We start from the raw sequence: 13,403 nt of genomic DNA, 5'->3' as shown, positions 1-13,403 counted from the left end.
TATTTTTTTTTATTTTTAAAATATAATTTATCAATACATATAAATTAACTATCTAGCAAGCTAATATACATATATATAGATAAATTAATACATAATTTTTAGAATATGATATTTATAAGTATACAGTATATGATCAGCTGATATATACTTAATAAATTAATCATTTAGCAATTCAATATATATTTTCAAATAAATAGATATATAATTTTTAGAATATCATGTTGTACATGGTTGGGTGATACCTACTTGTCGACATTTTTATACACACCGTAGCTTCTTTGATATACATCAATAGGATCCGGTATGTACCTCAAGGTAAATTGATACATAATTTTTAGAATATTTTTTTTCTTATAAATGCATATTGGATTACTGCTAAATGTGTATAAAAAAAGCTTGTTGTATATACCAAAGAATTGATAAGTATGTATCACCTAGTCATATAATGTATACTAGGATGTCATCCGCACTTTGCAGGAGATGAGGTGCGACCGACGGAGCCATGGGGGCAAGGTGCGGTGGTCGATAGAGCCATGAGGGAGGGAAGGCATAGCTGGTGGAGCCGCGAGGGTAGGGGCAACGCTGGACTGTATGATCTCTGCCGGCCGTGTCCCTCCCCCCTCTCACGGCTCTGTCAGCCGCCGCGGCCTGCCCCCACATCTCCATCGATCATGTCCAACCCACTATGAGGGATCTGGAAGGGTTCCAAGCAAAAAAAAATAAAAATCTGTGGGAAGGAGAGCACCTGCAGGAGATTGGAGGGGGAAGTTCGGCGCCGGTGAGGATCGGTAGAGCGATGGTGGAGACCGATGGGAGAGTAGGGAGGACGTCGGTCTCTCTTTTTCGAAGATATGTGAAAAGAAAATCACCTGAGGGAGATCGAAAGGGATGACTGATGTCGGTGATGATGGGGAGAAAGGTGATGATGGTGACTGGCAGTAGGCCGCGATAAGAAATCTGGAAGGATTCCAAGCAAAAAAAAAAAATCGAGATCTGTGGGAAGAAAAATATTTGTAGGAGAGGTAGAGAAGGTTGGAGAGGGCTCAGGAATGATTCGATAGAAAAAAAATTGAGAGAGTCCAAAGTGCATCGAAGAAAAGATAAAAAAAATATGTAATCCTCCCGCATCTGACGTATGTGCACAATCAGTTCTAACATGTTGCATGCCACATGGCACGCAAGGAGAGTGGAAGGACGCGCTTTAAAGTATAGGATAGATTTATGAATATGATGTTTTGAAAACTATATATCAATTTACTTAAAGATTTGTATTGAACTATTAGATGACTAATTTACTAAGTATCTATCATCTATCCATATATTTCAAATCAATGAATTTTATATTCTATAAATTATGTTTTGATTTTTTTGGAGATATATATTAATTTACTTAATAATTAATTTTCTTAGTATTATCACCATTTGATTATATGAGATTATATATCAATAAAAAAATATGCTTTTAAAATGAGAAAGAAAGAAAATATCGTTCCTGTTTTAATCACCGCACAAGGCTCTATTAGTAAAAGTTTCTAATATTCTATTTTTTTCTTTAAGATAGATATTAGAAGAAGCATGACAAAATTGAAAGTTTATCTTATAATTATATATAAAAATCTTAAATTATTTTTAAATTTTAAATTTTCTTCTTAACTTTAACCTAGTACAACCAATCCGTCTAACTTTAAAATTTATTTGATTCGAATACTTGCTATGAATTCCATGTAGGTATGATGAAATTATCTCATAATATCATATGACCTGTTTATACGGTAAAATAGGATGATGCAGGAGAGAACATCCCATGATAGTTTCATCACTATAATCAAATAAAATTTATGGGTAGAGTTCGAATTAAATAAATTTAAAATTTGAAGGCATAATTATTTAAAAAATTTTAAATTTTTTGAAAATTTTTATTTTTATCCTGAACTTCGATTTGTTGCAATCAAATCTTCAAACTTTTATAATGTTATAATTTCTCTCTCGAGTACTATTTCCGTCCGACGATCGTGATGGAAATACCAAGTACTATTATGTGAGATACTAAAAATTGATGTTATATAGAATTAACTGGCATGGAATTCTAAATTTCTCCTTCTTTCTAATTTTTTCCTTCTAGCTATGGATTTTACTTTTTATTTTATTATTTTTTCTTCATCTTTTTAGATCATGACCCATCTGAGGAGAAAAAGATGAGAGAATAAAGCATGAAAAATTAGAATTGATTGTTCTCATCTTCTTCTTAGCTTCTTTTAAAATTTAGATTCTTCAAGATTAGTTTTGTGAGTTTATAAGATTCGTTATAGATCAAATGAACCAAAAATTCGAATCATTATAAATCCAGAAATCCTATCAATAACACAATTTCCTAAGCAAATGTAAATAAAAAAAAGAGACAACTAAGATCTTTGTGGCTTCAAAGATCAAATTTTTCAATATTTGATAAAAAAGATGGTGATGGAAGCAGTCTTGATAGTGGTTGCAGTCTCCATAGAGAAGGATTTGGAGATAGTGATCGTATAGATGGAGGTTTCAATGGTGGTGTAGAAGGTGATGGAGTTTTAGAAAATGTGCAGTAGAGAGAAAGTGATGAAATTAGAAATAAAAACTCTAAGTAAAAGAAAAAAATGAGGAAGAAAGTGTTTAAGATTCTACACCAGCTTCCATCAAGTATCACATGATATCATTAGAAATTTTTATCGCCGTTGTGAGATAAAAATAATACTTGGAGAGAAATTGTAATATTATAAAAGTTTAAAGATTTAATTGCAACGGGTCGAAATTTAGGATAAAAATAAAAATTTTAAAAAAATTAAAAAAGTTTAAAATAATTAAATCAAATTTAAATAGATTAATTATATTAAATTTAAATATATGATAAAATGAAACCCATGCCTGACCGCCACCATGCCAGTTTCTCTTCACAACCTCCTCTCCTTCTTACCCTCCCTTCCCCTCCCCAGCAAGAAAGAAACATCATCTTTCTATCCTTCTCCCATCACCAATCTCCCATGGCGGAAGCTCTCGACGAGCAGAGAGGACGGGTTCCTCCCGATTTCCATCCATATCCCGCTCCTTCCTTCTCCCATGGAGGCGGCGCCAGAGGCCGGGGGAGTTTTGAGGAGCTGCTTCCCTTCTCTGGCTTGGGCCAACGTGATGTTCTACAAGGCGGGCTACTACAACGTCCAGGTGGTGGTCGGCGACGACGAGCCCGAGGAGGTGCTTCTAAGGAGGTTCCGGCGAGAGGTCATGAAGGCCGGCGTCGTCCAGGAGTGCAAGCGGCGGAGGTGGTTCGAGAATAAGCACGAGAAGACGAAGCGCAAGGCCCGGGATGCCGCCCGGAGGAATCGAAAGAGGTTTGCTCCCCTTTTCTTCTGATTTTTTTTTTCCCCATTTGATTCCGAGATTGTTCGGGTTCTCGGTTCTGCACTGAAAATGGAGTTTTTACTGCATTTTATGGTAGAAAGGGTTTTGGTAATTATATTTTTCGAGTTTATCTGAATGAAATTTTAGGGTTTAGGAATCCTCTAGGTTTTTCCCTTTTTCATTTGCTTACGGATTTAGTTTTTGTGGAGGTGGATTTTATTGCTCTATGGTGATTTTTATTTATTCCAGATTGAGATTAGGAATTGGTAACTATAATTCTCTTGGTTATCCGGTCTTTCGTAATGTTGGCGAGGTTTTAGGATTTAGGGATTCTTGGTTTTCCCTTTCCCTTTTGTTAAGGGATTCAATTTCTTCATGTGAATTTATTCAGATGGGTGGGTTTTTATTACTAAACATGTTGTTGATATGAATAGATCCCGATTAAATTAAAGTTGGTTTCTTTAAGCTCTTGGTTTTTCATTCGAAAAAGAGATTTTTATCACTTCTGTTGTCAGTATTCCAGATTGAAACTAGAATTCCGTTTTGATAATTTTCTTGGTCCCCTGTTACTTTTTTGCATGTTGGTCAGGTTTTAGGATTTTTCTGGGTGGTTGTTTTATTCTTCAATTCTTTTTAGATGGGCAGGTGGGTTTTGAATTGCTTATGAATAACTTAAAATAAAGTTTATCTGAGTTCTTGTATTCTTCATTCAAAGAAATTTCTTACGCTATTTTTGGTATCTCTATCCATAGTGAAATTTTAATTGGCTTATAATATTTTCTCGGCCATTTATGTCTTCTTTGGATGTGCTGGGTTTTTTGGGATTGTTTTGGTTTTTCTCATTTATTGTTGTAAGGGGGTCCATGCCCATTGTGAGCCATGTCTTTCTGGTAGAAGTGTGGATTTTAGTTCTTATTCAAATTATATAATGAAAATGTTATTGTTGTGAAATGGTAATGATGAACTCAAAGATGGATTCTTAGAATTCTTCCGCCTTCAGAAAGGAAGGAAAATTCTTCTTTGGTGAAATTTAGGGAGTTGCGATTGTCTTGAAATTTCTCCCTTTCATGTAGGTAAGTGGATTTAATTATTTGTCAATCCATTTCTTTCAGATGGATGGGTGGATTGCACTATTTCTTGGATTTTACAACTAAATTGTTGGATCATATTAATTATCCAAGATGAATGTAAATAAGATTCTGCTAATTTGTTTGTCTTTGTAAGCAATCTCAACATTCTGTTGGGTCTTTTTGTAATGCTGCTGATCGGAGCATCCTATTTTTTTTCTCTTGCATGTTGGTAGACGTTTTCGGCCAAAAACTACTCCAAAAAATAAGCAAGAAGCACCAAAGAAAAAGAAAGAGGAAGAAGAAGACAATTGGGAACTTCCTGAAGGAGAACTTCTTTACTGAATTGGAGTCACACCACTCTTATCTTTTTGGGAGGAGACTCTGCAGTGGTTCTACATGTGCAGTGGTGCTGGAGCTGATCTTTATGCTACTTATTTTTGTAATTTTGATGTCCAATCTCATAGATGTAATTGAGTTTGAGTTCACAAACATTGATCCCATTTTATTTAGATCTTTCTTCAAATCCAAATCCTAGGCAATAGAAAATCTTCATATGGAAGAAAAAGTATTTGAAAAATGTTGTCTATGTGAAATTGCCTTTGAGTAAAATATAAGAGAGGGCAGGTACAATGTAGAATGCGAAGATTATCTCGTTCTAACATCTTAAAAAAAAATGAATGAAAAATATTGAAAAAGTTTATAGCATGCTAAGGTGATGAAACATGGAAGTTCAATATTTTGAAAGTTTCAGTAGAAATATTTTAACCGGAGGCTTTATTAGTGGGACCAACATCCTCATGCAGTGGATTTCCTCCTCTCAATCTACGGTGTATTTTATTCTTTTGAAATTAAAATTGAAATGAATTAGAAAAAAAAATTAAATTGATTATGTTCGATTTGATTCATGATTGAAATTAAAATTGAAAAGAGATTTAAATATTAGGTGCGAGTTGGGAATGGATTGGAGAATTGAAGCATTTTTATTTGTTTGGAATGAGAATGGAACCTTTTCCAACTACTATTTTCATTCCCTTAGTGTCTCCGATCAAACATGCCCTTAATGTCCCATGTGGAGTGCAAGCATTTGTTTTCCAAAGCTCATCAATATGGTCATTGTGACAGGCAAGACTTTGTTGTCACATGTCCAAAGTCACACAAGGTAAATGACTCAATATTCTGGTTAAAGCTTAAGGATTAGCTTAACAATGACACTTTAGGGTATAAGCGAAATTCTTTATACGTAGGTGTAGAAAATTTGACATGGAGTGCATTGCCTCACGTGAGTGGTCCATGTGGTGTCCTTGTGGCTCGATGTGATCGAACGTTCGCACACGTAAAGAAAATGAAGACGGTGCACTGTTCCATCACTGAAAAATTTTTTCTTAGATAGATAGAAGTTCAATAAAATGAGGAAGAAAAAAAAGAAGAGCATCATTCGAAATATTCAATCAAACGGCAAATAGTAAAAATATCGTCTTGAAAAGAAAGGGCATTTTCATCATGTTCAATTTGAAAAACTGATTATGACATGTATTAAATGTATTCAGCGATGGAACAGCACACCGTCTCCATTTTTTTTGCACCTGCAGACGTCCGATCACATCGAGCCATAAGGGCGCCATGTGAATTAATCATGCGAGATGGTGTGCTGCTCCACGTCAGATTTTTTACATTGCAGGTGGTGTACAAAGAATTTTACTAGGGTATAATAGTATTTCAATTAGAGAGAGAGAGAGAGAGAGGATATGGATTCAAGATCCACAAGCCCAGCTTAGTTGATGGTTTGAAGCGATTCGGCAATATGTTCGATTCTTGCTCCTCGCTGCCACAGTAGTGGCAGCCTTGTCAGCTCAAAGACATCAAAATATAGCATCAACGTCATCTTCTAGGGGTGGCAATCTGATCGGATTAGATACGAATCGAATCAGAAAATATCAAATCTGAATCCGACCTATTTATTAAACAGATCAAATTTTCAAATCTGAATCTGACTCGTTTAATAAACAGATTTTCCATCCTGATCCATTTAATCTGTTTATTAAATAATTAATCTATTTAACCGATCGACCCAATCCGTTTAACCTATTTATCGTTTAACCTATTTATTAGATAAACAATCTATTTAACCGACGCAATCCAACCCGTTTAACAGTTAGAACATCAAAGAAGGGAAGAGAAAGAGGAGGTTCAGATTTAGTATTTCATCTATAAGTAAATCAAAACAACAACAATCGATTGCCTGTAGAAAAAAACCATCCAAGATTATTGCTATTAAAAATAGTTGAATTAGTAAAAAAAGATATTCCAAAATCATCATAGCCTCTCTATACAAATCTTAAAACAAATCCCTATACATTTTGACATTTCGCATAAAAAATAAAAATCAAAACTCAAAAGAATACAAAACAGAATACAAAACTAATGAGAAGAAAAAATGAAAAAATATATCTCGGAAAGATTAAGAAAGTACGAAAGGAAAAAAAGAGAAAAAAAATTCAAGATCTTGAGCGACCAACCCTCCTCAGCGACGGCCGTTGGGGAAAAAAAAGCACCAACCACCGAAAAAGGAAAAGGGACAAAAATCCTAGATCTCGAGCGGCCAAGGTACCAAATAGCACAATCGCACAAGCCCCTTCGATAATGGCTGTTGGGGAAGAAGGCACTGACCATCGAAAGAGAAAAAGAGAGAAAAATCCTTAATCTCGAACCGTCGAGACACCAAACAACACAATTGCACAAGCCCCCTTGATGCCGGTCATTAGGGAAAAAAATACTGGCCATCGAAAAAAAGAGAGAGAAAAATCCTAAATCTCAAATGGCCAAAGCACCAAGCGACACAACCGCATAAATCCCCTCGATGATGGCCATTGCAGAAGAAGGCACTGACCACTGAAACAGAAAAAGGAAAAAAAAATGACGTAGATAATAAATCCATTGAGTGCCGATGAAGTACCTCCTCTCAAGGACCGAAGGAAAAAAATGAAAGGAGGAAAGAAATCGAGGAATGGTAGAAGCATCGAAGCAGATGAAAGTATCCGCTGACAGCCACCGAAGGAGTGGAACTGTGAATGACCGAAGGAGAAAATCCTAAAGCATTGAGAGTCGAAAACGAGATGGGATGAAAAAATGAAAGGAGACCGAAGTGGCGAACAACAAAACCACTAAATGATCAAACCCGGAACTCAAAACCCCTAAAGTCCCGAAGGATCTAACTGCCACACATTAAACGGATTATAATCCGATCCAATCCGACCCAATTCATTTATTAATGGATTAAACGGATTAACTGTCTGAAATCTGAATCTGATTCAATTATTAAACAGATCAATCTATTTATGATCCAAATCTATTTAATATAAATCTAAATCTATTTAAAATGAATCAGATTGACGGAACAGATCAAATCATTTTTTGCCACCCTTACTGTCCTCCCTAAATCCGTGATTAGATAATTCCACAACTTCGGCAGCCTGTTACATCCTCGGTGCTGCCTCACCCACCAGATGTCCGCCGCCTCCACCAAAGACTTGACCACCAGATTTCATACTAATATTATCGAAGTTTCTGTATGGAATCTCCCAATTACTACTACCAATATGGATATGGTTATAAGGCTTCTAAATGAAAGTTGCCGAGGCTACCATCTCTCAATTATTCTCTCAATGTCTAACATTTTATCAGCTAGAACCTAAACAAAATTTGTCCGAGTTCATACCATCTCGGAGACAATGTCCAAGCATCCATATCTAAGTCACATCAAGAGAAGCCCACAGGTACGGAGAGTCTTAGCTAGACAGCCAACAAGCACATGCCCTTTTTTTCTCAATTGGTGGCCATAATTTCAGCCTCAAACAGTTGGTGGCCATCATTTCGGTCTCAGACGTCTCAATGGAACAAAATTGTCAATGTCTAACAACAAAAGAGCTGTTAAAGACCTTGGTCCCAGCTCCCAAAAGCAAGTGGATTTCAGACGATGCCAAAACAAATGAATATTAAAGCAATCAAAACTGATAAAGTATCAACTCAACATACAATTCCATCATCACTGGGATTTTGATGGCATGGAGAATAAAAGGCTAATCATGCAGTGGACCTCATGGTCTAGTAGGGAATGGATGGTAAACTCTTTATATAATGCAAAGAAAAAAGGTCCACACCTGAAAAAGATTATAAGGTCATTACCAAAGAAAAAAGTTCTAGTATTTGTCCTTCCGTGTTATACAAAAGAAACATAAAATTTGGAAAAATTCTTTGGAAAAACTTTTGTATGAGCTGTGGACCCTGTAATTTATCCTAAAAAGTACGAGGCAAACACATCCAACATCTTCCTTCGTCCTCTAGTAGCTAGACTTGAATTTCTTGAATACAGTATGATAAGGCAACAATAATTAATTTCACAATAATAAAAACGTTCTTGAAGAATTGAGCTTCACGCACGCACAAAAAAACACACATACATGCATGCATGCAATATGCACATGCAACATAGTTGCCCGCAACCACATAAACATTATCAAAATATAATTTTTATAAAAAAAAAATGATAAGAACTCAACTGTAGTATAAAGACCGATAACATAGATTCTCATAGTATCTTATGAACCTGAGGGTCCACCAGCCACACTTCTCTAAATGCCTCCAGAGGAAATTCATAGATCCAAATGAATTTTTATATGATGTAATTTCCTAGAACAGCTTGGTTGATTTATTTAACATGATAGATCAAACTGCAGTTGCAACTTCCTTCTCACTTGAAAGATCTCAGAAATATAATACGCCCTAATGGGCTCCAGCCAACTTGCCTCTTAGCAGCTGTTTCTTGAACAAAGATACATGAGCCCCAATACTGAGTCCATAATGGCGTTGCTAACATAATAAACTCAGATTGAAAACTTTTTGAGGTCTTGTAATTGAGTGCATCTCATTGATAAGTACAAGAACTTCATAAGTCTGCATCAAAAGCTTGTCCATGATTAGAAACGTTACCTTGACTTTAAATGCAAAGCTTCCAGAAGTACTAGATCAACAGCCCTCTCAATCAATTCAGCTGCACACCTTTCTCAGTCTCTGCATAGCCAATACAGAAATCAAATTACATCAACTGCTTGCAAAACTAGAGCAAGCATAGGTTATAACAAGATCACAAGGCAAAATTCCTATACCTTGGTAACATTATTAGACTTTGACTATGAAATTTCAATACAGCCAGAAGCCTCATCCATATTCTCTGCCTTGTTCACATTATCCTCTGTCACTGACGCATTACTGACAAATTCCCCATCATTTCCTTCTCCGGGGATCCCGGCTAAGGCCATGCTTTTTCAGGGTTTTAATGTAGTCTCGCATGAGGGTAAACTTGTTGGAACCCAAATGATAAAAGTAATCCCATGTGTAGATTCCAGTCTTGTGTAAGTCATCAAAAGCTATCCTGGAAAAATAACTGGAGTCACAAGGAAAATCAAATAGAGGAATGTGTTTGTTAAAATGAGTATAGGCATTACTTGACCCCGTAGTTTCCTACAGGTTCTGCTGACATGATACCAACATGTCGTCGTCCAGATATCACCTGGTTCAAGAAAAAGGAATCAACTACAATACAAAATGAGTGGAACTTAAATGATATTAAGCATAATCAAGGCCACTCACCAGATGTTTAGTCTTTTAATTGGATAGAAAATATTGTCATCTTTGACCATTTGAACAACATTACAGTTTTCATCAACTGATTCAGTTTATAAAGTGAACGCATTGAACAGCTTGTTTATATCACAAATGTCATTCAGTTAACAGTACTAGATCCCAAAAATTTCTACATAATTTAAGCCTAGGCTGAGTTGATCGGCAAGAGATAGACCTAAGAAGCAATGGAGAAACAAGAAAAAGAATAGGATATGAGAAAGTAGATAAGTTCAAAAGGCAAAAATATTTTTAGCACTACAAAACCTAACAAAAAGAGGAAAGGATGTGGATATTCTAAACAAAATAGGTTCAGAAGAACCACTTGCAAGGTGGCACATGATTATGTTCATTTTCGAGTAATATTGAAAGCGCATAGTGCTTCATGATAAATAGAATTAATCTAAAAATTCCATTGACCTCATAGACTTCTATGCATCAAAGAAATAGAAATTAAAAAGGAGACCTATTGTTTTGTCACAATTACTAGAGTCATACACATTGAACTATACTGAAAGTACGCCTTGTGAGCAATAAATGTTACTAATCTCTGATGAGAAATATTTGGTACCATACATGCAAAAGCCTATACTTCTTTCAAAGAGAAACTTGAGCAAGACAGCATACTGTGCAACATCAACAAGTAACCACTGTTATAGACCTTGAAATCCCAGACTGAGGAAAATATTAGTACCACAATTTCTGCTGATTAGAATTTAACAATCATTTATAAGTTTCTGTTATACTTCAACAGAAAGATAGAGAGTGTGGATTCTTCCTATAGTTATAATCATAATAGTTATCCTTGCTCTTTCGCTGTCATTGTACCCCATTAGCATTTAGCACTCTATCTTTCTCTATCCATCTACTATAAATAATTTATCATCAGCTTGTCTTTCTTGTAGTAAACAATTTGTTTGTGATCAACCTCAAATTCACAAGAGGTCTGAAATAAAATAATATAGTGAATTATAGTAGTGTAAATGCATAAAACACATTCACTTTGTTGTTCTTCTGTATGTTGGGTTGGTAGATTATTGATAATCATTGTATATTTACAAAAAAAAAATTACTTCTACTGCATATCAACTAAGTTGTGTCATACAGGTAATAAGTATTCCATTTACTCCACATGCTCCTTGAGTGTTCCCCTGAGGTTTGCTTAATAATCTTACATATACACTCCAGAAGCATTAACAGAGATTGAGACAAAATCGGTCCATTAAAAGAAAAAAAAAATTAAGCAAAAGAATCAATATCTTCAAGTTTGGTGACGAGAAGAGTATATAGATGGTTGTGTCTATGGTAGTTTATGTTCTGACCGATGTAGAAAGCAAGACAAAGGAAACTAGATTGAAAGATTCCTTTTTCTCCTCCCTTACAGAAGTAGCAATTAAATTATCTTACACGTGAAGGGATAAAAAATACAAATTGAAGCAAAAGTAAATCAGGCAATGTAAGGTCTGACCTCATAAAGAAAAGTGAAGAAGTTGTAATAAGACAGCAGTTTTCTTCTATTTTTTCAATGAAATTTAAAGGAAGTTGTTGTAAGAGCCTTTTTAGATGTGGTTATATAAGGACCTCTCACAATCTAGAATGCAATTAAATAGATACAAAACAAAAATTCAATTTCAACAGAAAAACAACTTTTTAACCAGATGTTTAACCCATAGGTTCTTACTACAGATGGTAAAAGAAAAGTTTAAACAACACTATATAGCCATTCTAAAGAGGCGTTACTACATGATGATGGCCATATACCGGTATCATTAAACCATACAGTTACCTTTTCACCATTGATTGACCTAATTTTGCTGTCAACAGCAGGGCTATATACTCTAAGAAACTCTGCTGAAAGATTAAATACACTGCCATCAGAGAATTCCACCTCTACCTGAAAGAAAGGTCCAAAATAAGTTAAGGGACATTGGAGTAATCCAACTTAAAATATAATCAACAACAGAATCTACCATGGAAACCAAAGACAATTTGCTTACCTCCACTCAACCTATACATTATCATACTCTATATCATCATACATTATTCTCATTACAAGAATACAGAAAACACATATAACAATGTTCCCATTATGAATTAAACAGGATAAACCCTGCCGGTTGACTACAATCAATTCACGCTCAAATAGGTGAGCACAGCGAAAAATACCAAAAATTCCATTTTCTTTTCCTTCAAAAACGGATCTTTCGCTCTTTTTGATGAAATAAGCAGCCTTTTCGATTATTCCGAGTAATGTTATGAAAAAATAAGGGCGAGAGAGAGAGCGAGCTTACGGATTTAGGGGGATGGAGAGAGAATCTAGTGAGACGGGGAGGCTGGGCGGAGGTGTGGAGGCGCCGAAAAACTGTTTGCCAAGCACACATGGGGAGAGGCTTCGATTTGGATGTTCCACCGATCTCTACACCTGCCATCTCCACTATGTTAGATAATCCGCTTCAATCATCAAAGTAAAATCCATAAACTGGCAAGAAAGATGGATGCGATCGAAATCTAATACTCAAAAACGGGAAACTAAGCAGCAAAAACAATTAATCCGTAGAAAATCAAAATTACTTCAGAGAAAAGATTCCAGAGAATAAAAAATTACTCATAAAGGAGAGATAACGTAGCAAAAAAACTAATCAGAAGAAGATCAAAAATTACTTCAGGATATGGGGATTGGGGTTCCAGAAAACGGGGTTAGGGTTTATGCGAAGGTCATGGAGGAGAGTTTGGGGTTTATGAGAAGTGACACGGCTTGGAGAAGCCCGACTCCAGACCAGTAGAAATCTATCGGGCCCAAGCCCATAACAACCCATTCAGTTGTCCAACAAATACGTAGTAATAATTGCCACAACAGTTACCGCACCCTAACGGACACCCACTCTCCGACGTGGGCACCACATCCAGGGCCCACATGTCGGTGAAACAGCGACGGTAGGTAGAAATAATCAACAAAAAGGTAAAATTTTTAAGTTGAAGCTTGGTAGACCCATGAACTGTTCCACCGAAACTTGCGTGCGCTGGGCCCCACAAGGGATGCCGGCCATGCAGCCGCACGATTCTAGGCTGTCCCTCTGGGACCCACAGAATAACCGCAAGAATTGTGCACGGCTCTAGGTGTCAGGCATTACTCGTTTCTTCGAGATGGGCCACCACGCCCCCCTAAGCACCGTCCGATCGGTGGAAGCTTTTATTATTTTGTCCCGCTGGTCTGGTTTTATCACGGCCGTTGGATTACAGAAAGCTTCCCATTTGACGAAGTGGATGGATGGTGGGCCATGGACTGTG

General features: G+C 36.2%; 2 protein-coding genes across 4 annotated transcripts; one reads left to right on the top strand and one right to left on the bottom strand.

Moving 5' to 3' along the window:
- The first annotated feature begins 2,892 nt into the window (after window positions 1-2,892).
- On the top strand, window positions 2,893-4,948 carry LOC105052998 (uncharacterized). The gene is made up of 2 exons (XM_010933992.3): window positions 2,893-3,359; window positions 4,673-4,948. The coding sequence occupies exons 1-2, from the start codon at window positions 2,911-2,913 to the stop codon at window positions 4,779-4,781; spliced, it is 558 nt and encodes a 185-aa protein (XP_010932294.1). The 5' UTR covers window positions 2,893-2,910; the 3' UTR covers window positions 4,782-4,948.
- Window positions 4,949-8,920: 3,972 nt separating this feature from the next.
- Window positions 8,921-12,999, bottom strand: LOC105052999 (uncharacterized). Of its 3 annotated transcripts, none has more exons than XM_010933994.4 (6): window positions 12,721-12,999; window positions 12,407-12,537; window positions 11,902-12,009; window positions 9,941-10,005; window positions 9,602-9,867; window positions 8,921-9,506 (listed from the first exon to the last, which is right to left on the bottom strand). In XM_010933994.4, the coding sequence occupies exons 1-5, from the start codon at window positions 12,722-12,724 to the stop codon at window positions 9,720-9,722; spliced, it is 456 nt and encodes a 151-aa protein (XP_010932296.1). In that variant the 5' UTR covers window positions 12,725-12,999; the 3' UTR covers window positions 8,921-9,506; window positions 9,602-9,719. The 3 variants fall into 3 exon arrangements, with proteins under 3 accessions (XP_010932296.1, XP_010932297.1, XP_029122814.1); XM_010933995.4 differs by having other exon boundaries at window positions 12,777-12,937; XM_029266981.2 differs by lacking the exon at window positions 12,721-12,999 and having other exon boundaries at window positions 12,407-12,544.
- Window positions 13,000-13,403: the final 404 nt, after the last annotated feature.

This window comes from Elaeis guineensis, chromosome 10, assembly GCF_000442705.2.
Source record: "Elaeis guineensis isolate ETL-2024a chromosome 10, EG11, whole genome shotgun sequence".
NCBI classification, from domain to species: domain Eukaryota; kingdom Viridiplantae; phylum Streptophyta; class Magnoliopsida; order Arecales; family Arecaceae; genus Elaeis; species Elaeis guineensis.
This window is presented reverse-complemented; position numbering and strand designations above follow the sequence as displayed.